General features: G+C 42.0%; 1 protein-coding gene and 1 long non-coding RNA gene across 5 annotated transcripts in view; one reads left to right on the forward strand and one right to left on the reverse strand.

Moving 5' to 3' along the window:
* The window catches only part of csgalnact1a (chondroitin sulfate N-acetylgalactosaminyltransferase 1a), a 38,007-nt gene that overhangs the window by 8,646 nt on the left and 3,750 nt on the right, over positions 1 to 25,611 (forward strand). For all 3 annotated transcript variants that reach the window (XM_035184522.2, XM_035184523.2, XM_035184521.2), the window contains exons 2-7: positions 4,518 to 5,810; positions 9,386 to 9,602; positions 12,333 to 12,434; positions 23,093 to 23,271; positions 23,908 to 24,002; positions 24,255 to 24,336. In XM_035184522.2, coding sequence (XP_035040413.1) covers positions 5,003 to 5,810; positions 9,386 to 9,602; positions 12,333 to 12,434; positions 23,093 to 23,271; positions 23,908 to 24,002; positions 24,255 to 24,336 — 1,483 coding nt within the window. In that variant the 5' untranslated portion in view covers positions 4,518 to 5,002. The remainder of the gene's footprint in view (positions 1 to 4,517; positions 5,811 to 9,385; positions 9,603 to 12,332; positions 12,435 to 23,092; positions 23,272 to 23,907; positions 24,003 to 24,254; positions 24,337 to 25,611) is intronic.
* Positions 15,545 to 16,376, reverse strand: LOC118125682. Of its 2 annotated transcripts, none has more exons than XR_004698877.2 (3): positions 16,325 to 16,376; positions 16,117 to 16,228; positions 15,545 to 16,027 (listed from the first exon to the last, which is right to left on the reverse strand). It is a non-coding gene; the product is annotated as an uncharacterized LOC118125682 (long non-coding RNA). The 2 variants fall into 2 exon arrangements; XR_004698876.2 differs by having other exon boundaries at positions 16,117 to 16,252; positions 16,325 to 16,357.

A 25,611-nucleotide genomic window follows, 5' to 3' on the forward strand; every position in this document is an offset into this window, starting at 1 on the left:
TTTTAACAGCAGGCAATTGTTTTCAGCAAATTAGCTCTTAAAATCCACTGTGAACTACCTGCCAAGCAACAAACAACAGAATATCTTAGTAAGCAAATAGCTGGTGAAACGTTTGGTCGATAAAGAGCCAAATATTGGGAGTCGGTGGAGACCAATACAGAGCTGCACGGACAATGAATACTGGTCCTTACAAGAAAGTGTCGTCCAGAGATTCAAAACAAATTGCATTACAATTACATACTCAGAGATCAAGTTTATTTCTCAAATGTCCAATGTTCAGATCAGCCCATGTCTTGGTCACAATTCCTTGACAACCGACTCTGAGGAATCCATGTTAAAACAGTTTGTGTTTATCAGATGACATAGCGCTGTTGACTTCAGAAATCCAGTGTCAGCCCACTTGAGAAAAAGCAGATGTGGTTTGTCATCAATTAAAGACACATCATCTGTCAGCCATCGAAAAACAAGTCACTCTGATTTCAATCCAGAATGATGACCACAAATCATAATCTGAATGTTTGGTGGTCAAACTCTTCCACGAACCAAGAATATAATAACAACCAACACCCAATTCTACAATGTGCTATTATGTGTTTGTGCAGAGAGGAGAAATTAGTGGCCCCCACCTCCTTCTTTGAGACACAATGAAAACGGATAAATAGATGGAACAATGTGTAAAAGACACACCTCAAAAAACACTAAAGATAAGCACAGCTACAGTGACAAAGCAGGAAACTGGAGACGCCTGCTCAGACATCTCACCACCAATAAAATCCAGCGTGATTATTGAGCAGCCAGTGTTGCCGTGTTGCAGCCATGCCTATCCCCACGGGGAAGTCAAATAACCAGGCCCGAATCAACACATTCATTCAGAGGGTTTGACCGAGAGTCTCTGCTCATAAATCTCCATCAGACCAGTTTTCCTCTCAGCAGTGATGAATCCGTCTCTCATAACTCGACAGCAGGGACTCGCCGCTCCGACACCGAGGATCTTTACTTCTTTTGTGTTTGTGTGACGCGACTGACAGTTGTTTCTAAAAGCAGCGCGTCTCCTCGGCGTCACAGGGGAATGAAAGAGCCGCTGTCAGATACAGTTGTGCATCATTATGGTTTAAGTGTCAGGTTTAACATCAGTAGTCGAACAGAAAACAGATCAACAGCAATAATCAATCAAATGTTTAAAGTAATACATGAACATATTTTGAAATACATTTATTGTTTTTTTTCTTGCCGAGAGTAAGATGAGAAGATTAATGTCACTTTCATATATAAACATGTACTGAAAATGGAAAAGTGAAACCAGCAGACTGTTAGTTTAGCTTAGCATAAAGAAGCACAGGGGAAACAAAAGATTTAACAAAATCCACAAATCATTTTTCAGCAGGATTACACATAAAATACTGAACGGATTTCCATGAAACTGTGGGAGACATGGGCCATTTAAGAAGCCGTTCAATTTGGCTGCAGGTCCGGACCAAGGGGTGGATCCAGGAAACATAGTCAGAAAGGGCATTTTACGACTTTTTCTAAATTTATGAGTTTGTGCCATTTGGTTTCGCAAATGGAACCTGGCGGAGGTTTGTGCTCTCCTGAGTGGTATTCTACTTTTATTTATTTACTTTTTTGCTTTCACATGAGCCACACTGGCTGATTGTCTGCTTGTAGTTGCACAACATCTGTTGCACTTCTGTCCGTCCTGGGAGAGGGATCCATCACACACAGCTCCCTCTGAGGTTTCCAAGTTTTTTTCTTTTCTTATTATTTTCAAAAAAAAATTTGTTTCAGTAGTTTTTCCTTACTCTTGTCGATGGTTAAGGACAGAGGACGTAGTACCTTCTTAAGGCATAAGAGACAAAGTGATTTGTGAATATGGGCTGCTCAAATAATTAAAATTAATATTTTTCTAAATTTCCAGGCATCTGATAAATGACTATTCAATTAAATGATAATGAAAGCAAGTTAATATGCCTTTTTTATGTTGCGTTACAAAGTGTGTATTTATCTTAAAAGAATGAAAGTTGCATCAAAGTCATTAAAAATTTGGTTGCGGAATATTACAGTTTTGGTGTGATAAGGACGTCGCTCAGCTCCTGCTGTGACTGAAAAACATCAGAGGTTTACTGTAGTTGAAACGCAAAGAGGTGCATTTGCTCGCCAGTAAAATGAAAAGGCAAATTGACCTTCACAATGTCAGAGCTAAGTGCTTGCTTTCATTTGAGCGACTGGCTGGTGGTCACTCTCTCTGGCATTAGTTCAAGTGTAGCTGCGTTTGTTACAGGAAGTCATGAGAGTGGAAAAGTCAAAGTCATCGAGGAGAAGCGATGTAATTATTTGAAGGAGGTTCCCAGCATGTGTTCAAAACTAACGAGAGCAGCTCGTGAACCAAACAAAGAAAGTGTGCAATACTTTGTATGAGGGTTAATGGCTACTTAGAATGACACATCACAAGGTTTTTCCTCTAAATGAGGGATGATGCTCCATCGCAGCAGGCATATTTCGCCCTCTAGCACTTACTCAACCGCTCCTCCCCCCCAGCATCCTCTCACCAAGAGTCGTCAGTGGAGGTCCTGTTGGAGAGACGCCCTGTCTCCCCTGATTCAGCCGTCTGTTGGAGCACAGTCCAGTATTCACTCCTGCCATATACTGATCCTTTCATTAGTCTCGGCTTCTGGCAGCGCTGTAAAAGAGCTGACTGTGTGGGGAGTCAAGAGACCAAGACTGATACACAGAGATACATTTACAGATACGCAGTGTAACTCAAACACGAAACAACTTCCCAGGAAAACACTTTTCTAGTTTTAGATACAAGACAACATCTACCATCTTGTATTTTTGGCTATATTTGTGTATGACATTATGACATATCATCCGTATTTTTGCTTGTGATCCCTGAAAATAAACAGATAAGTTGTGGCCACTCATTACAAATTGCCGCCTTGGGGCGGTCATGGTTAAAGAGTTTCTCAACCACAGAGTGATCTTTCTATTTGAAGATAGTTTCACTTGAACAATTTTCAGAGAAATAGAGCGAAAACCTGTACTTAGTAAGAAAAAAACTAATATCAGAAGAAAGACGCTTTAAGTCAGACGGTAGACATGTATATAAAAATAGACAATGAGTCTGTAAAGTTAAGAGTCTGAAACCTGCATAAAAAGAGGTAAGTCTCTGTAGAAGTCTATGAGACTTCTCACTTGACTTATAACATTTTCATCCACAGTTTAGCATCTAGTTCTCTAGTTTCATGTCTTTGTCGATACAGCAGGATCTTCTTTTAGTAAATTGTGGTCCCATTTAGAGGAAAATGAAGAGGACGATGAAGCGCAGTATGCATTGGGGCGTAGATACGGTGTAATTGACAGCTAGCACCGTCCAATGGGTGCAGGTGAAGGTGGTTGCAGTGTCCTCCAGAAAACTGCAACAACCCAGTGCTTTTCTCATTGGGCATGAAATAACCTTAGAGAGAAACTTAATTTTGGAATCCTCTTTGTATCAGTGATTCAAATACCACGTTAAATATAGAAATACCACACTGCAGTTGGATGCCACCAGCGCAGTTTCGGTCCAGATATTTTTTTTCTGGACTCATATGAGGTCACAGTGACCTTTGACCACTGAAATCTAATCAGTTCATGTAAGAGTCCAGACTTGAGATTTCATGTTCAAAAGGTTAAAAAACACAATTTGTGAGGTCACCATGACCATGACCTTTGACCTTTGACCACCCAAATCTAATCAATTAATCTGTGATCCTAAGAGAACATTTGAGCCAAAATTGAACGGGCTCTCTTGAGGCGTTCTTAAGATAATGATACAAAAATTGACTTGTGAGGTCATAATAACCTTGACCCTTGACCTCGAAATCAGTTCATCTTCGTGGCCAACTGAACATTTCTACCAAATGTGAAGAAATATCCTCGTGGCGTTCTTGAGATATCATGTTCACAAAAATGGGACAGAGGAACGCACAGAAAACAAAAAAACATAACGCCTCCAGCTGCTGGACATCACTGGAGCAGAGACATAAACATGCTTCATGATGGATGTAATGGTCTTAAATTGGCGCGGATGTCATTTCAGGTCACTCGAAAAAAACAGACATTGTATCCCAGGACACTCTGTGGTTAGAGAAGTGAAATAAAGAAATGAACAGAGAGCAGTCTGGCAGTCATTCACCACCTGATATATATATATATATATACTGCAGGTACTATATGTCCTAGTTTCTTTGCTCTGTATCTACTGAACACAAACTCACTACACTTTTTAAAACACACAGCCCTGCACACAGCCTCATATTCAGAGACATCAGTAACAACATTGTTTTCCAGGAGCTGCAGTCCCTGAGGAATGCTTGGTTTGGCGTCGGCTGTTGAACTCTCTGCCATCCTAAACTAACATGTTCAAGCAGTCGTGGCGTGTTCCGGATTTGTTTCACTAGAGATTGGAGTTTGTGGAGGAGAAGATGCTAAGAGTGATTATCTCTCTAACGGCAAACCCCTCTGTCTCTCTCCTTCAGGAAACAACAACATGGAGAAACCCCCGCTGACCTCTGAGGATTCACTTTCTCATGGAACGTAACATTTTTTCTCAGTGCATCAGAGACGCAGGCGGGCAGACAGGAAGAGGACGTTATGGACTGACTGAGCACATGTGAACAGATGAGTCACGTATGAGTGATAGATGATGTAACAGCGTCTGGGACGCTCCTCTTTCACACCATGGAGATGATTGCTGCAGCAGAGAGGGGAAAAGTGCTTTTTTAGAAGCTTGTGACCTTCATGTATTTATTTTACCAATGACAAAACAAGTTGCAATCTCAGGCGGTGGAGAGGCAATGACCTAATTCAGATTAAATGACCTCATACCGATAAGTAGTCCGCCTCCTCGCCGGGTGATGGAACATAATCACAAATGGACTCTTATCATAGATGCTGGAGTGTGTGAGGTTACTTGATATTCTCTGTGTGGTTGTGTGTGTAGGTTTGTGTGTGGTGAGGTTTGATGCTACATACAGCTATGTTGCGGCGTGGACTTTTAACCTGGGTCTCCCGTGTTGGGGGCGCGCTGGTGCTCCTCTGCTGCTCCCTGTCACTGCTCTACGTGATGACCTGCAGCCCCCCACACTCCGATGACCCGCCGCTGAGTCATGCGTTACCCCGCGCTGGATCAAATCACCCCAGCCTGGGGGGCACAGGACCGGGAGTGGGAGCGGGGGCCGGTGGGACAGGAGGAGCCGGAGTTGGGCCTGCTCAAAGCGGAGGATCAGCGGGTGTCCAGTCGTACCAGGTGCTCCTCCAAGAGCGTGAGGAGCAGCACCGACACCACATCTCCTCCTTGAAGAAAGAGATTGCACAGCTGAAGGAGGCTTTGCAGGAGCGCAGCCAGCAGCTGAAAGGAGTGCAGGAGAGCCTGAAGAGAGGAGGCCCCGCAGAGGGACCGGAAACTGGGGTCGGGTCCCAGGCAGGCGGCCTCGTAGAGACTCAAGGAGCCAAGAGCCAGCAGGCCGATCTCCAGGACTTCCTGAGGAGCCAGCTCTCAAAGGCTGAGGTGACTGCCGGCATCAGGCTGCCCAGCGAGTATGCGGTGGTGCCATTTGAGAGTTTCACGCTGCAGAGGGTGTACCAGCTGGAGATGGGCCTGACGCGTCACCCTGAGGAGAAGCCGGTGAGGAAGGACAAGAGGGAGGAGCTGGGGGACGTGCTGGAGACGGCCCTGCACAGCCTCAACGCACCCCCATCCCAGGACGGCAGGGGCGCAGCAGAGAAGACGCAAAGTAGCAAAGTTTACGCACCGTCCGACTTCATAGAAGGTAAGAACACTTCAAATCTCAACCTTGTCGCTTACAACTCTTGACACCAAAATTAGTGGGTGTATGCAGGTTTGTGTGAAAACTCGGGCCAACGCTGGGAATACACAGTCTGCACGAAAGTGCAGCGTCAGCGTCTAGATCTGTAAACTAAAGAAGATGAGTCGGAGCCATCTACTGGAGAGTCATTTGACCTGGGAGTGAATGTTGATTGTATTCATACCCATTTGCAGACAAAAGCCAGATGTTAATGTTTTTTTTGATCAGTGGAAAAGGGCACGAGAAATATTCATAAAGTATTTATAATCACAATAAATACATTTTAAAGGAATCATAATGTATCTTGCGTTAACATTTATATTAATATAACAAGGAATTGTTAATTCCTGGTTACCTGGTACCTGGTAAGTGGGAAAAGGTTGATCCTTAATGTAACATTTTCTGGCAACATTTTTTTCTGCAACAATATCAGATCTTGTGGATACAGCTGCACCTGCAACAGAGTTATTAAATGCTGAGGCACTGGCTGGTCTTGAACTTGAAGTGTGAAAAACACATGTTTATTAAACCTTAACCTGCTTCTGTTGCCTAAATCAAACATACACAGACATGGACTCAATTCTAAAGTCCCATGCTTTGTTCATGCACCATCCACCTCTACCACCCGCTGTGCACCTACTCCAGGGAATGATTTAGGGTGTAATCATTGATTGCCACAGCCAATCAGAGCACACGGGATAACCTCTCTCTCTCTCTCTCTCTCTGATAATAACGTAACACTTGACAACACAAGGTAATTGGGAAAAACAAATAAGTCAACATAATTCCTTGGAGACAGTCTTGCAAACCTGAACCTTTCCATATTATGTACTCCATTTCTATTATTGACAATTTTGTTTTCTATCCCAGAATAACTATACCTCAGTTTCTTCTTCTACCTTCAGTTACTGTGAGGTTGTTGTAGGGTTTTTTTTTGGTACACGAATCCCTGGAAGGTCAGAAACAAGTTGGTGTTGTTGTGTACGAGCGCAGCCAGGATATCCTCCTGGACTCAGCTCTGATCACAAGCTCAGGAAATGAACACAGCTGCTCCTCATTCACTGTGGAGCATCTCTTCAAACGTGCTATTATAGTGTGTGTGTGTGTGTGTGTGTGTGTGTGTGTGTGTGATCTCCTCTTGCAAGGTCACCATCCCTCAGTGTGTGAGTGGGTGGAGGTGCACCTGGCTCAGAGGAAATGAGCCACAGGTCACTTACATGGACCCTCTCACATCTACATGAGCCTGTGTGTGGTCTCGTGTGTTCTAAGTGTGTGTTTACGCGACGGCAATCTTAATAGATGTGCATACATTTGTGCGCATCTGTGTGTGCGTTCACATAAACAGCCTCTACAAATCCTGAGCCAGACAGCAGGAGATTGCAGAGAGCTTTTAATGAAATAGCGACTCTCTCCTGCTGGTATTTTGCAGTGAGTGCCCTTTAATGGATTTACCCATCGATTTTAAGCAAATCGGGGAAAACACAGCTTCTTTTTTTTTTTTGTCAACTATAGCCAGACAGGAGAAAGGCAGTCGGGTTGGCTGTCGGCTGTCAGAGGCTGCACACACAAGCTAGTGAGCTGAAACTGCACACAAACAGTGGAGGTATGCAAAATGACCTCTCCAACCACTGAGGTCTGTGCTCAAGAAAGGGACAGAGGGAAGCAGTTTAGACAGAAAGACAGAGACAGGAAGTGAAGGCATTTAGTCTAAATTCTTCAACATATTTACTAAATTGAAGCTTATCGCGTCCCTTTGGGGATTGAGGCCGCCCATCACAGGAAGTTGGCCAACCTAACCGGAAAGCTGCTATCAGACTTTAGATCTTTACCCACAGCTACTTTCTGTTCTCGCTCTTTCTCCGTCATTGTATTTGATCGTCTTCTATCTGTGTGTGTGTGTGTCTAGTCTTTTCCTTATCTCCTCGAAGACCGTGCACTTCCTTTTTTTCTGTTTTCTTCCTCACTCTCTCTTTCTTTTCAGACTGGTTTCACTTCTTACTTTCTATTCCCCATTTCCCTTCCCGTCGACCTCAGCAGGTCAATTTGCAAGTAATAACCTTAGTAATACCTGGGTAATTGAGAAACAACTTTCTCTCTGGAGAAACCAGCAGACGTATTGCATGAAATAAGGATATTGGTCCAGATGACCATAATAGCCTTTCTCTCAGTGTGTATGTGTCATATGTGTATGAACAGTTATTGCTCTTTGCCCAGCAGCAGAGAGCATGGACAATGTCTCACGTTGCCTCATTTGCCCTGGTTCTTATACACACAGTAGCTATCAGAGAACTGATGACTCACACACAAAGAAATAATGATGAAGCTGATGCGAAAAAGGCTTTTCCCTTGAAAGATATTATTGTAATTTTCAGAATTTGATATCAACCTACGCAAATGGAAAAACCTCATGGGATCTAAACAAGAGCCACACCCGGGAGAAATAAAAACTGAAAAACCTAATCATTGAGACAAAGTAAACGCGCAGAGGAACAACAGGCAGAGAAACAACAGGCAGAGAAACAACAGGCAGAGAAACCAAAGTCTAACATTAAAGCTCTAACATTAAAGATCTTGTCTTTTAGCTCTCGCTGAGAGCTAAAAGACAAGATCAATACCACTCTCAGTGTGTGTTCAGCTAATGCTCATGGGAGAAGTTTGCCTTCAAGGTTTTCTGACTGATAAGCCCTGAAAGCAAATGTAACTCTCAACAGCGTTCAATATAAATGTATAGAGCCTGGAGACCATTAGCTTAGCTTAGCATAAACATGGAAGTAGAGGAAGCTTTAGCACAGTTTGTAAACTTGTAAAACACAACTTGGTTCTGTATTGTATAACTGTATTGATTAAAGGGACAAAATGTAACATAATTAGCTTCACAGTGCTGGTATTTTTAGCGATGGTAGCAGTATTGCTCTATTAACTTGTGGCAGATATTCGTGTCACCCTCAGGATTATTTGAGAAAATTTTGTATATCCTAGTTTTAGAATATTTTATGACCCAATCTGGGACAAGTGTTTTGGAGCTTCTGTAATCAGCAAATGTTAGCATGCTAACATTCTAAATATGATAACCATACGTCAGTACGATAAATCACCTAAACTGGCAGAAACGTTATTTTGACTTATTTAGTTTGGCCGATGTCCAATCAGCTCACATGGAGTAGGAAGGATTTATGATCTATACTGCAGCCAGCCATCAGGTTGCGATTGAGATGTTTTGGCTTCACTTTTGGGGAGCTGTCATGTCATCCATCTTTATATGCAGTCTATGGTACTGCCTTATGTAGCATGGACATTAAACATGCTACATCTTTTGACAGAGCTAGGCTAGCTCTTACCATCTGCCTTCAGTCTTTATGCTGAGCTAAAAATATTGTCTCCTTGCTGTAGCTTTATATCTAACAGACAGATTTGTGATTGGTGTCAATCTTTTCATATAACTTTGGTTAAAAATGAGCAAATTTCCCCAACTGTTCCATTGAATGTGCTCATAGGTTTTTTTAGGTCCTGACTTCATGTCTCTTTGTCTCATCAATCAGGTATCACTCGCACAGAGAGGGACAAAGGGACGCTGTACGAGCTGACCTTCAGAGGGGAGTCGAGTAATGAATTCAGACGCTTGGTCCTGTTCCGTCCCTTTGGACCGCTGATGAAAGTGAAAAACGAGAGGGTGGACACATCAAACATCCCCATCAACATCGTCGTCCCGCTGTCCCGGCGCACAGACAAGTTCAAACAGTTCATGCAGAACTTCAGGTGAGACTGAACCTTCCACTTCTCATCATGATTTCTTTGCTCTTCCTCCGATTTGACAGTAACACAAACAATGTGACAGAAACAGAAGCATCACAATAATCAAATTATTCAAGGAGGTTCTCGGCAAAACTAATGCACACAAATGTGATACTCTGCTATTCAAACCCAGTTTTTATTCCAGTTTTACATTTTAATTGGGGATCAGGCAGACAGTGGAGGGGATTAGAGGAAAGGAAATTAACATGAGGGAGGCTTTTTTTCTTTTCTGCAGAAACATGTAATTAACATTTTGAAACTGCACACAGTGTTATCAGTTAATTTATTTTTGTGCTGGTAGGCATAATCACAATGCAAATAATATGAGAGAGAGTTAAGTGACTCAGACAAGAACATGAATAACAGCTCCCATCTCTGCATCTGTCACCATAGCCGTTTTCGGACACGAGCTCCGGAAAATGTCCAGGAAATTGGGTCAGCATATTTTTTTATTTGAGATTGTGTCTCACATAAAAAGAACGCAGCAAGAGTTTGCCCAAGTCAGGCATGTTCACAATGTTGTGTTCTGCAGCACATCGCCACAGGCATATCGACACACTCTTGTTTTACTTCCAAGTGGAAATCTTTGTCATAATCTTCTAAGTGGAGCCTAAGGCGCCTCTTTTTCATTCTGAGATATTTGTATTATTTTTGTTTTTTCTGTTTTGGGTCATGTGTTAAAAACGTCATCAACTCGCCCACACGCTTGCGGTGAATTTTGCATACATTTTCCTTCTGTGCTCTCACATGGGATCACTCAGACATTTTCTGTAGATTTTACTCGGGGGTCTAGCAGGAAAAGTTCCAGAAAACGATGGGAGCAACTTACTTAGACATTTCATTCATCTTTTTGCCATGGATTTCTTTTGTGAAGCACTTAATAACCTGGTTCAGATAAGTGCTATACAAATAAAGTTATTATTATTAGCTGTTTCACATAGAGCCCCTCCGGGCTACACATTCAGTGCATGTCTGAAAGCAGCTTACATGCTCACTGGAAATGTTTCACAGACCCCATACATTTTTGATGCATCACAAACAGATCCAGGCTATACTCTCTGGATGCGATAAAGAATTCATGAAAAAGAAAAAGCACAAAGGTTTGATTTTCTTTTCATGGATCCCTGCAGCTGCAAGGTCAAATGAAAGTTTATCACTTAATTGCTGTCATTAAAAAAAAAAAATCATATTTTGAAATGCGTTCAGAAATCATCAGCGAACAGCAGCAGCAGCTTGTTCCAGCTCCACACTCTTTCACCATCAGCTGAGGAAACATCCTCTTTAATGTGTGTGATTTATTGTGCTGCCACGGCTGCTTATCACAGCTGTTTTTACATGGTAAATCCTGCTTAGTAGCAGTGTTGCAGCCCATTAAAATACCCCCCTGGGCAGACCAGCAGACGTTGATATAAAGCATGGCAAGGAGTGTATACTTGCTTAAAAGACTCTGCAAGTCGCTGAGCAAACTCTTTACCCTCATACATATTAACGGTCTTCTAGGATATACTGTGTGTGTGGGGGGTGCACGTGCGCGTGTGGGCGTTGATGGGATGATGGTGGTGAGGGACGTATCAAATGTCCTTTACTCACATTTATGCTCGTAACTGCATTCTTGATTCACTGTGAAATGCCTCCCCAGTGCAGGATACAGAGATGATATGTGAATTCACACAAGCGTAAACAAACTGCAAACATTTGCAGCCAGACTCTGGAGTTTAAAGACTCATTTTCAGCACATGATAAAATTATTAGGAATGTTTTAATATTCTGTGGTCTGAGTGACAAAATTAGGAATGCTTCATTTATAACCTTACCAAAAAAATTAATTTACTTCTAATAATAGAGAGAGCCTTCAACACAACAGCATCTTTAACGACAGTAAAAATCATATTTTTCACGACTGCTCAGTATCCTCGGCACGTACTCAGTCATCTTTTAAAACATCCTGTGTTCATCTAGTTTTACAAGATAATTTCTCTCAAGTGCTTCTGGGCGACATTCTGACAAATGTGTGCGAGTCCTGAGTCTCCTGAGCAGAGGAGGTGAATTATACTTCAGCATGCGTGTGACGTATTTGACACGTCTCCATCAAAGCACTCGCAGGCATCTGCCACCTGGTCTGTGTGTGTGTGTGTGTACACACACACACACACACACACACACACACACACACACACACACACACACACACACACACACACACACACACACACACACACACACACACACACACACACACACACACACACACACACACACACACACACACACACACACACACACACACACACAGCCTGTGCTGTAACAGAGTCACAATGAGGAGAGTCAGGGTTGCTTGCTTTTTTTTTGATTGACTAATTATTCCTTTGGTTGATAAATGTCAGGAAATAGTGACAAAAGGCACATCACAATCATCCAGATACAAAGATGTTAACTTTTTAATTAATTTATGACAAGAGTGAAAAATACAATAATATTTGACTTTTTTTTAAAGAAATGACTTAAACGTTATTTAATTAATCAATAAATTATGCAAGTTGTTCCTTTTTTGAAAGATTGAAACCTCTACAGGCCTCCCATTTAAAACCTCTCAATTGTCCCCAGTGCTCTTCCTTCCTGTAATGTCCCCTGCTCACTTTGAGAATGCTTTCATCCATATTGTCCCTTCCTCTTTGTGTTTGTGTATACGTACAGGGAGGTGTGTGTGCGGCAGGACGGCCGAGTCCATCTGACAGTGGTGTATTTTGGGAAGGAGCAGATGAGCGAAGTCCGCAGCACTCTGGAGAACACGTCCAGGTGGGTTGGAACCGCAGCCAAGATCAGATCATTGAATTAGAGGCCGAAAGCAGAAGATGGAGTGATATTTACGTTTGTTTTGTTTAACACAGCCGGGTAAATATTTTGTCACCGTTTCCCCACATGCAACAGAAACCCCTCTCTCACGTTTTCTAATCTGTCGCTCTCTATCTCACGACACCCACAAAACACACACCCCTCCTGGGTCGGCACCGTGCCACAGCCAGTCATCTGGCTGATGAATAATGGAACAGTGAGCCACCCATGCCAAGGGGCTGAGGGCTCGCAGCCGACACAGATAAATCATAACAGGCCCGTGATCGTCCGTGACTCATGCTAACCCTCTCACAGGACCTGGACGCCCACACCACAGGAGACGTGGCTGATCGCGAGTCAGATCCACCGTGTGGACTGAGCCACAGTTCCCCGAGGGAGTTGCTATGGTGACGCTAGTCGATTTCCCAGCCCTGAAGGTTTTTGTGTGGCCTTGAAATCGGTCGGACTATCTCCAGTATCACACTGCGCCTCTTTGTCTCTCCGTGTCTCCTCCTGTTGCTGTCGCTGAGGGGAAACGGTGGAGATAAGAGACGAGGCGGCGTTAAATAGTCTCCGAGTGAAGTGTCACATGAAGCATAAAGAAAGCAAAGCCTGTGGCTGTAGAGAAAAGAACACAAACAGCCAACAGGAAAATATTCAAACACTTATATCGCAATGATGCATTTCGTGATCGATCAATTCTGTAAAACAATTTAATAGTTTACATACATTCGTAGCAGACAGTGTTTAATTTACAACAGTGTGGTAATCAATTTTCAGCCATTTGACTCCTCCACTCCAGAGTATCAATGTAAGATCGGAAGTAGCATAAGGGTACACCGTTAATGTTAGCATTAGCAAACCTTGTTGACGAGTAACGCTGTCACAGATGACTTCATCAAAACAATTAAGTTCACCAGACAGATCGTGAGTGTATCACAGGGCCAACTTACATCCACTTCTACAGTCAATTTAGAGTCAAACTTTGGAAGCCAGAGAACCTGGAGAAATCCTACGCAGACACAGGGAGAACATGAAACAGCGATTCGAACCGGGAACCTTCTCGCCGAGAGACTACATTATCTCATCCCCTGTATCGCATTTGCAATATATTCCCAGATTTCTGCCAATACACAGCCCAGCAACCTGCAATATTGTTTCTGTACTGCATGTGGGAGAATTCTTAAAGGAGTGACAGAGAGCTGAGAAATGCACTGTTGGAACAAAAGTGAGTCGAGGTACAGTCAGGGAGAGAAGGTTGTTGAAGCACACCGCCTTGTAATTTCCCCCCAGAGCTATGGCCCTGCTTTGAACTCGGAGGCTTTTTGTATTCTCCTCACAGTCTAACAATACATTCATCAGTTGAATGGGGTATGAATCTCTGCATCATTTCTTTAATGTGGCTTTCGGACCAGGGTTGAAATGAATGGTTGTCATCATTAGAAGATAACTACCTGTGGTTCTTTAATCTGGGACCCCGGGCAAATGCACACACAATACATACATATGACACACAGATACAATTGCTAACAGGCCTGCAGGCTCACAGTGGAAGATGTGCATGTGCTATTAGGCTGAAAGTGAAAGGATGAAGATAAAACCTATTGATTTATGTGAATAATTTAATCGCTGAATTTAATTGCCAATTTAAGTCCATCACTACTAGAGCCCAAAGCAACGTCTTCACATATTTCAGAAGATTCATTTTACCTTTAAGGTATTTAATAGATACAATACATAAAATATATCATAACAGCGATTAACAGCCAAGAAAGTGGCTCCAGGTGTCAATATGTGCATCACAGAATATCTGATGATTAGCAGGTGAGACTGAGAAATATAGTTTTGAATGCAAAAGGAAAATTCCGTTGATCAACAAGTTGTCACAGACGAGGCTTAGGCAGCCATTAATGTTTGTGCCAATAGTTCATGAAATTTCAGTCAAAATCATGAATGTACACCTCAAGTTGGTGCTAGAGGAGGAGAATAGGAGTTCAGCAGAGATGGGGAACATTCGTATTTTTTTGGTAAGTTTCACAACAAACCATAATTGTTTAAGTATCAATAAAAGGAAAAATGTCAATCTCATGGGGATGATGTTGACTAAATGGATATCCAAAGTCAGGATTCATCCTTTTGGGACCATGAATGTCATGTTCACCACAATCAAACTAGTGTTTTTTGTAGATATTTCAGTTTGCGCCAAATTGAGTTTTAAAACCAAGCACAAGCCAATTCTCACATATGATTTGTATTGAATGTTATTATTGAATGAGTTCAAGAATGAATCAATTATCACAATTGCTTTTTATCGACCGACTAATCTGTTCAGCTGAGCAGCAACACATGTTTATTTTACTCAGTGCTTAAACTAAACACAAACCGGAAAAGTATGTAGAGAAAAACAGATTCAAATTCAGCCCTTTTATAGTATAAACAGTTATCTTTAAGACCTGGAGAACATTTTAGCTGGAATATTCTGTCTCAACAGCTGTACTGACACTGGGATCCTAAAATCACGAGTTCCAGTCCCGTTTCTGTCAAGATGTTGTGAAGGTTGAGACTGGGACAGAGCAAAACACACCTAAAGTAGCACTATCAGGACTAAGTGTTCCCTGGGTGTGGTGGTGTATTTCAAAAGGTTAATCACAAGTCTAAAAGAGTTCAGGGTCAACCACACTCCTCACTCTGAAGGCAAGTACACACACACACTCACGTACATCCTCAATCACAAAAGTCAATATCTGTTCCCAGCAGTGATGGCATCATTAGCTGATCCGATTCTACGCTGCCCTTCCTACAAATTAAATTCACCTCCAGAAACTGGTTTAGTTTGCGTCTGCTCCCGAACCACCTCCAGCTGTTTGTCCTTTTTCTGCTGTGGAATCACATGCAGTCACACACTCTGCTTTTTAATAGCACCACTTGAATTCTTATAAAAAGGCATTGTGACCCAGCACAGTGTTTAGACTGACAAATCTGTCAGTAAAGCAGCATTGTACTAGACCCCAATGACCTCAGTGTGCATGGGCACAATCACATTTTGGGGGTTCAAGAAGAGCGGGAGACGTGCATTCAGTTCAAAATTAAATCTTTATTTAATAGGAGGACTGTAATAAGGACCAGAGGAAAAAAGACAGATGGTTATAAGTAAAAACGAATAACATTTCATAATGTTCATACAAGCTAAAATAACTGAAATACTGAGACAACAGAAACAACACTATTTAACATAAATAGGAGATTATGTAGGCAGTGTATTTACCACAGGGAGAATATATCGCAAACCCCAATAGACACCACCACATGAGCACACTGATCACTACCACTGCAACTTACACTGCAAGAACAAACACTGTTCAAGTGACCACCACCCATCAGGTTAGTTCAGGGTCACAATAAAATATTTAAAAAAAATAAGCAATCAACACAATTATTAAAGGTCGAACAGTCCATCAGGAACGTGATGCATGAGACGTCGGACCAACAGTAAAAAACAACTCATACTAGTGGCCAGTTATCACTGGTGTAGGCACAGCAGCGGTCTGGCACTTAATCTGCAAAGATGGGGAGACGAGGTCAGTCATCAAACTGCAACCAAATACATTTGAGGGGAATCACCCTTTACGTTGCTATTAAATATTACCTTGCTCAATATGGGGCCCTACTTCACAGCGACAATGGCTGACTCTGTACTGTGGCTCAAACATCGGGGAGGTGAACCCTGAATCTTCTCTCAAACATTGGGCCACAGAAATCTGGGTCGAGGCATAGCCACAAAACTGAATGTATAAGAAACCTCATTAGATTTAAGGCAGAAAAATAAAACCTCTCTTTCTCCCAGTCTCCCTTACCTGCACGAACACAGCAGCCACCATCAACCAGGCATCAGACAAAGAGACAGTAATTGCCCGCACCTGTCCTTATAAAGGGGGGGAGCTCTCCAATCCCACCTAATAGGGCGGTGCTCTAACTCCTAGCTGTCAGCCCTCACACATTTGCAAGACTATCAGCAGCCATTATAAACTTCTTGTGGCAAATTTTCCAGCATTGGCCTGTCAACCCCTCTCCTGGATTCAATGGGGTGGAAAAAAAAGGTTTTACCATCCCTGCAAAGGAGGTTATGTTTCCGTTTAGTTTGGTGGAAGGATGTGGTACTGGGTCGAGGAAGACTAAATTTAGGTGTGGATCCGGATCAGAGGGGGCAGATCCAGAATCACTTTCTTTAACATTGCGAGATTTAATTTAATTTCCTTGGCAATAATGGATCTGGATGAAATAAATCTTGTATGTTTATGGGACTCAACTGACTATGAATTTGTATTTGATGAATTTGAATGAAAGTTGGGACTCTACTGATGGGAGATAGTTAATGAGGGCAATGTTTCAGTAAATCAGAGCTGCAGTCTTCAAGCATTCGGGGAGACACCAGGGATATCTGTTAAAGCAGATGGAAGTAGCCACGGAAATTTCAAGTACATCGCTTACACGTCTGTTCTTCAAAGCAAGAACTCAAGCTGAATCCATTGGGGAGGTGTACAGTACGTTTCTGAGCCTTTAACATATGCAAGAACAAAGATCCTATACAACGTGAGATACAGAGTGAAAACGAGAGCAAGAGGGAGGTTGTGTGTAAAGCTGGAAGAAGAATGAGTGACCTGTTCTAAAGAGATACCCGTCAATATGTATAAATAATTACTGTGCTTCAGAAGCAGAGATGATCACTCAGGGGAAAACAGAAAGACAGCAGAGGAGATGTGTGAAAAGTAGATGGGAGAGCAAGGCAGAGGCAGATTTTCTGAGGATGGAAAAATAACGTGAAACAATCATCTCAAACAAAACTGGACATGTTTATAAAAAGAGAAGGACGAACAATTTCGACAGGCAGAGCCTGCCTCTCTGATCTTTCTTTCTTTCCAAGTTTCAGCCTCTCAAACGAGCCTGTCGTGCTGCAGTGGCATTTCATTCAGTTCACACGTAGGTCAACGACTCTCCATAGAGCCTCTGACAGATCTGGGGAAGCAAGAAGATAATGTTGAGCAGAAGGTCACGGAGAGAAGATTATGAGTCGATTAAATGAGACGCAAATCAGAGAGGAGTTAGAAAGACGTCCAAGTATTCATATCAGAGAAAGCATGTGTCTTTGCAGATCGCCAGCATGGACCCACTCAGTAAATTGCTCAGTGTTAATAACTTGCCCGAGGGCACAGCCTGAGAGTGATCATAACAAGCCCATAGCTCGACTCTCCATCACATGCAGGGACTACTGATTCCCCAGCTCGCTGTTAGCTTCTTCTACAGTAGCCCAGAGAGGACACACCAGCCTCCCACCTCAGTTAACAGCAGCCATGTGACTAACAGGAAGAAATTTGATGTTAAAAATTTATTGTGAGCATGAAAAATTCCAAGGTAGAAGAAAGCTACTGACCAGCATTAGAAACACAGAGCGATGATGAGGAATTCAGCTTTAGCTGAAATGTATTTTATGGGGCCACAAGATAGCGAGCAGCTCTGTGTGGATATGTGATTAGCACAGCATTGCTTTGAGCTAATATCAGCAGGAATAATGTTCACCGATAGTGAAACCAGTGTCTTGATTGCACCCTGGTGGCTCGCTACAGTATAGGTCATAAATCCCGCCTCCTCCATGTTAGTCGATGGGACATGGACACGGTTAATATTTTATTGTCAGTAAATAGATGTTATTTTGGTTAGTTCTCATCACACTGATGTATGTTTAAGAGCTCATTGTGACCCTTGATTTTGGTTTTAATTACATATTTGAAATTAAATGGGAAGAAATGTCATGATTGACATCTGAGATTGACTCCTGATTGGCAAACTCTTGCCCTTTGTCACAGGATGGAAGCGTTAATTTGTATCCCGGATATTTTGGCTTAATTTCTGGATAGAGGGAGGAAGTGGAGAAGCGTCATCCACCTTTATATCTATGGTTTTAATGTTTGTACAAAATGTCATGGTAATCTGTTTTATAGTTGCTGAGATTTTCCGTCTGGACCAAAGTGGTGAGCGGACTGACTTTGCTATTCAGAGAGCGATGCCACGGCTAAAAACCAAGCATGCTTCTCTGGTATCTGAGAAATGTGCTGAGATTAAAAAAGAAGCCTGGTTTTGGCCACGCATATATAAGGGCTTACAGTCAAGACTTTTCACATTCAGTAGTCACCATGACCTGCAGTCAGTCCTCCAGCTATAACCCCACACAAGTTAATACATACAAATTGTTACACAGAGGCAGAAATTCCCAGGGAAAGCAAAAGGAAATCAGGTCTCCGCTGCCTGTCCCGAGCAGAACTAACAGGATCAGCCGTGCTGCTGAGACACAACATGACAGCTCTTTACAAGCTTCGCACCCTGACACAGATTCAATAATTTAGCCGCTACTAGGTACCAGTCATCACGCCTGCAGTAAACAAACTGACTATTTCAGGCCATAATACGGGTGCTGATGCCTTTGGCACAGAAGGAAGAAAAAGAGCAGGATATAAAAAGTAATACAGAAAACAGAGATTCAAACTCACTTTCCCACATGACACACAAAAGTGGAGCCTGTCTGTCTGTAAGAATTATTTTAACACACACAGGCCAACACACATAAACCATTTATCTACTATATCTATCTAACAGTATACCCAAAGACATGCAGGTTAGATTAATTGGAGACTCTATCAGAGACCGTCTTGGAGGGATGGATGAACAATATATCAACCTCGACAATTACACCCTCAATAAATTGTTAATCATGGAAATATCATCACAATAAATGATTAATGACCAATATCCAACTTCATTTAATTTAAAATGTAAACATGCACAAGTGTATTTGTAAATGTTGTTCAGTGTTTAGATGCTTCGGATAACTGAAATGCTCATTACAACTTTCTTGCCAAGAGTTAGATGTCTGTAGAAACTATTTATAGTGATGGATGATGGTTCTCCACTTCCTCCCACCATCCAGAAATTAAGCCAAAATATCCTGGATACGAACGCTGCCATCTTGTAACTGGAGCCAGAGAATGATGAGGGGATGGAGCCGGTCTGGTGGCAAGGTCCCGCCAATACATGTGCTCGACCAATCGCGAGACAATCTCAGCTGTCGATCATGACGGTCCACCTCATAAAATTGTAATAAAAGTAATAAAAACCAAGAGGAAAATTATCTCTTGGACAAAAATCTGTTTGATAAGGACTAACTAAAATGACAGAAACCATCTTTGAGAAAAAACATTTTTGACGTGTACTTATTAGTTTGGTCAATGTCCTATCCACTAACATAGATGAGGCAGGACTTATGCCCTGTACTGCAGACCACCACCAGGTGGCGATCCAGACACTTTGGCGTCACATTTTGGCGGCTGTCATGTCGTCCATCGTTATTTACAGTCTATGGTCTGTATACCGTACATGTAGCTGACCATAAAGACTGGGAACAGAGGGATCTGTCTTTATACTAAGCTAAGCAGCTGCTGGCTGAAGCTATATTTTGTGTACCGACATGAGAGTGGTATCAATCTTCTCAATAAACTTCTAACAGACAGAAAGCAAAGAAGCATAACCTTCAAAATGCCAAACTTTTCCTTTAAAACAAATAAAAATATCAGAGACACTTCTTTAAGGAGTTTTAAATCTTGTCTTCATCTATGACAAATGAGCTCCTCGCCCCTTTAAAGTTGAGACTGAGTCAACATGGGAACGTGGTGTTGCGTTTACATTGTGTGAGACAATCGGAGCTATTGTGCGCGGTCTCTGCCATCTGTGCTGGACAGTTTAGTGCCAGTGGGCTGGGTCCACCTCTCCTGGGACTCTGTGTAGACTGTGGAACAGATTGACTCTGTTTGGATTCATAAACTGCAGACGGACGAGGAGACTGGACTCTGACTGACCGTATGTAAACTCATACAGTCAGATGTTTAAGGACGCGTCCTCATTTGACCTGAACATTTCACACAGCATTTGAAGTCATCGGACATTTTTGGGAGGTGGGGACATTGTTTGCTCTGGTTGACAGGAGCTGCTTTTCACACAGACAAATAAGATGCTCATAAGTGGCGTCATGTTTATGTTGCTCTGGGCTTTTAGAGCCACTCAGGATTAAAAGACTTTGTTATTTTGGGAGAGGCTCAAATGGTGGGAGTGAGACAAAAGTCTTTTTTCACATTAATACGCATTTATTTACCCAGATACACAATATTCACCGACACAAACGCACAGTGAGAGGGAACTATGGGGAGTGTGATTCAAGCTGCCTCAGGCAAAAACAAACTGACCACGTTTCCTCCGGCCGTCCCCGTTTCCTCCAACAAAGCTGTGTACGTCTGTCTATGACGTGTTCTGTTCCACGGCCTCACATGAATGAGAGAGGAGGTTTGATCCTGTTTGTTCTGCCTCGGACTCAGACGTGTGAACCAGTTTCTCCTCAGTATCATCCATCTGAAGTGTGTGTGTGTTTGTGTGTGTGTGTGTGTGTGTGTGTGTGTGTGTGTGTGTGTGTGTGTGTGTGTGTGTGTGTGTGTGTGTGTGTGTGTATGCGCATGAGTAAAGGATTAGTCACTAACAGTGCGCGTTGTTAAGGAAAAAGCTGCAGCTGTGCACATCTGGATCCAGCTGTTCCTCTTAACTCTCACCACATCCTTGAAAAAAGCACAGGAGGAAGCTTTGTTATGTCCCATGTAATTCGTTTTTGGCTGCAGTTAAAGCTCGTGCGTATCATGACCGGGATGAGACTGAGAACATGAAATGCAGTCAGACCAGAAAATAATAATTGTGCTGATGTGAACTTTTGAGTAACGACTTGTGAGGTCATGATGTTTTAATCTGCGGGTGGAAAATGCTAAAGGCAGAAAAAGGGGGAGAAAACAGAGGATCGCTGCCAGATTAACTCGCCAGCGAAGCCCGGGGCAAAATTGGACTGTGGGTCCCTGCTGACCTTCAGCTTCTTCACCGCTCTGATGTATTTACACACTCATTAGGCACAGTTCTCACAGCAGCATGATTATATTTTCCTGAAATCGAAACCAGTTCTCATCTTCTGAAAAAATGATCCGGCCTCGTGTGTGGCGTGCGGCATTAGGTTGCTGTAATTTGATTGAAGATGAATTGATTTAGGAATAATATCCACCATGAAAGCATAAAATAAACTGAAATAATGAAAAGGATTAAAGCAACTGTATGTAACGTTTACTGAGCAACGGTGCCCTCTGTAGCCATTTCTGGTAATTAATTGTGTTGGGCTCCATATCCGAGTGAAAATATTCAATGTTTTTTATTGACCTCTAAGCCTTTTTAACTGATCTACTGTTCATCATTGCTCTTAAACTTGCTGGACCTGATTCTGGAGAGCAGAAGATCGTACCGGCAAAATTAGATAGAGCATGAACAGACATTCACGTTGAGGAATGGAAATAAGAAAGGCAGTGATGGTTTGATGGTAAGTGAACCATCAAACCAATTTTGAAGCTGCTATTTTAAGGTAAAAAAGAAAGAAACAGTGTTTTGTCTGTTTGAGAAGGTGAAAATGTAAGAGCCAGCTTAAGGCCCTCAGCGTTTCATTTGATGGAGCATCGTACTTCAGTGTTGCACATTCCCAAACAAATTAAGAGACAACTTACAAACCAATCACCACTAAGTGAATCTGAACCCCTTGGAGTAAATTAGCCACTTTTCTTGGTTGTTAATCCAGCGACAGGATTAATGCTCCATGCTGAATTACCTAATGTAGATAATGGCACCTGTTTGGCTGCAGAGCTGAATGGAAGATTACCTGCCGAATAATTTTATAATTAGAATCTCAGTTTCGGAAGCTTTTCAACCAACATGTCAGTCGAAATCGTACTTCTGCTCTATGCGTCTCAGTTCATCACATCCAGTTTACTTTGATTATTCGCTCTCGTTTTCTCTGTCGTCCCATTAGTGTCAGTTCAATTAAGCAGATGTATGATGTTTTGATTCAAAACATTTTTTAATCAGGGCACATCAGCTCAGAAAATGTATTTGATGTGACATCTTTCAAATGGGAAGGCAATTTAAAATGCTTTAGCAAAGGCAAAGAAATCATTAAAAGAACAATAAAACCAGCACAATGAAACAGAAAAAGGGAACACAACACAGTAAAAATAATTAATACAATTAAATTCAAAACAATTCCATCAATAACTTGCCCCTAATACAATGAAGGAATTTCAATAGAGATTTGATAAACTGTGTAGATTGAATTAATAAACTAATAAATGAATGCAATTTATAGAAAAGTAGTGATATATTGTTTAGGAGGCGGCATAAAATAACTAATATACAGCAATAACTATTTTATAAAGACATTATATAAGGTGAAAAATATCAAGAATCTGAAAATGAGATGTGAAAAATCTGTAATATGTAAGACTTTTCTAAAATATTTTATAATCCTCCATGAAATTGCATCTTTCTACATAACACTGTTATATTTTCTGCCTCAGAAACAGTCTCACTACAGGAGAGTTGGAATAAGATTTTTGGATTTTGAATGAATGTGTCTAAAATCAATCATGTCTCCTTTTTGCTGTAAGAAAACTGACTGCTGCTTGTCTGTCTCGCCGCTCTCGCTGCTCACTGTGTTTCTGCAGGGAGGTGAACTTTAAGAACTTCACTCTGCTGCAGCTGGACGAGGAGTTTTCTCGGGGTCGAGGTCTGGACGTCGGGGCCCGGGCCTGGAAGGGAGGCAACGTGCTGCTCTTCTTCTGCGACGTGGACATCTACTTCACCGCCGACTTCCTCAACAGCTGCCGACTGAACACACAACCCGGTGAGACGCACACAGAAAACACAACCACACACACATTCATACACTTCTATCTTTGTGAAAACACTCATTGGCATAACAACTTTAATTACCCTCACCTTAACCATCACAACTAAATGCTTAACTGTTGGGGTCATTTCACCATAACCCTCCTTGAGATTTTATTGTCTTGACAAACCGGCCATCCCAACCATCCTAACCCTGATCCCTGGGCCTAACCCTAACCACTCGGACATTATACCTAATCCCAATCACCTCTGTCTGATACAAACAAAGAAAAGACCTTGAGGTCCGTAGTTTAAAACCTCTTTTGGTCAACCCACTGCTGCCTCACCTGTGCCTGTGGTCTTTTAAACGTCCCATTTTATTGAATTATAATTATTTATTTACACATCTGATCCTCGTAGCACTCATTCAGAATGCTGTGTTTTAGGTCTAATCTAAACTTAAACCTAATTCTAACCCTAAAAGCAAGTGTTTACTTTGTAATTGCCCTTTTACAAAGCGAGTACTGACCCAAATGTCCTCACTTTCCCGAAATGTGTCCTCACAAAGCTATAAGTTCACACAGGCACACACACACATTCCGTAATAAATAATTTCCCAGCTGTCTGACAGCCCTGTCTCTCTACATCGCAGGTAAAAAGGTTTTCTACCCAGTGCTATTCAGCCAGTACAACCCCACTCTGATCTATGGAAGCCCTGAACACATCCCAACTGTGGAGCAGCAACTGGTAACACACACAAACACACAAACACACACAAACACACCAATCAAATCTGATGTTCTCCCTCTTCTTTTTTCAACCTTTCTGCAAGCCACTTCTTGAAAAACGTTGTGCTTTATACCTGGGAGGTTGAGAAATATTTCCCCCTCTCCAGCTGCGTCTGTGTAGAAACCCAGAGAAGCTATTGAAGTACCTCCCCTGTGCATGGATCTGATATGTTTCTGATCTCTGTACGACGTGTGGTTCTTTTTCCTGCAGGTGATCAAGAAAGACACGGGGTTCTGGAGGGATTTCGGCTTCGGCATGACCTGCCAGTACCGCTCCGACTTCATTAACATAGGTAAATATTAGAGAACAACAACAATTAGAGCACTGCAGTCGTACCCAACACAACATCTTACTTAGCAATGCAGGAATTTATAAACAGTGGCTCCTGGGCGTAGATTATTTGTGCAGAGGCGTTGCATAACAGAGGGTAAAAATGGGCTTCCTGGATGGCGACGGAAATATGCACTATGTTAATGGTGCCATGACTTAATGGATGTGGAAAAAAAAAACCAAATGGGTTGACATTGCATTACTCTCCTAACTCGGATGGGATTTTATTATATTACTCTGCATGAAGTAGCTCTGAGCAGCAGTAGCAGCATATATTAGCATCTCATCTCGTAGCCTCTCCGTCCTCTCCCTCCATATATTAGATCAGGAACATTGGCTCTCACGGCAGATTTACACCAATTTGGTTTCCCTCCAAAGTTTTATTGTTTTTATTGCTGCGTACTGCACCATTCCCACCAGACGTGACTGTTATTTGCTTTATTCGATTTTCTCATCATCTTATTATTACTGACTGTGTGGTTATTATCATATATTGTGTGTGCTATATTGTATATCTGGTATGAATGCAATCTGAGTATATTGCTGCAAAACAGCTTAATGCTCCCTGAATGAACAAATAATAATAATAACAATTATAAAGTGGTCTGGCGGAGGTAACAACTTTGACAGAGTGCAGCATTACCTGTTACCTACCGGATTTCTTTTAACCATCATCTAGGTTATTCATGATGACAAAAGGCCACAACCGTAATTCTTGAACTTTATCCAAAGCGGCGCTATTGAACCCAAAATGATAAAACTGTTCATGTGCCTAAATACCCAATCATTAGTGTCACATGAGAGTGTGTCATTCCAGATGTCAAAGAAAACGGAAAATGAATTTGAAAGACTTGATGCGTACAGAAACGATAAGTTGTGGTTTTACAGCTGCTTATATGTGGACGACTTCATGCTCCGACTCAGTGACTTCTATGAAATCTTGTTTCTATTCAGATGAAACAATCAAGTGTGCTGGTCTGCAGGCGAGCTGATTCCCCTTTTTTTTTTCTCAGGGGTTTATGCTAAACTAAAGGAACCACAATTGTCTCAGATGAATCTCCACGGGAAAGAAAATTACCATGTTTCACAAATTGTCACAAAACTTCTCCTTTAAGACATCATTTAGTCCTGCAGGTTTATGCTCATCAGAAATGACAATGGAATTCATTATTTAGAACGTGAGTACGCACAAACAAATGAACCATTCATCTGCTGGGTTCATGTCTTCTCTCTGTCT

This window comes from Hippoglossus stenolepis, chromosome 18 (genome assembly GCF_022539355.2).
Source record: "Hippoglossus stenolepis isolate QCI-W04-F060 chromosome 18, HSTE1.2, whole genome shotgun sequence".
Classification (NCBI taxonomy): Eukaryota; Metazoa; Chordata; class Actinopteri; order Pleuronectiformes; family Pleuronectidae; genus Hippoglossus; species Hippoglossus stenolepis.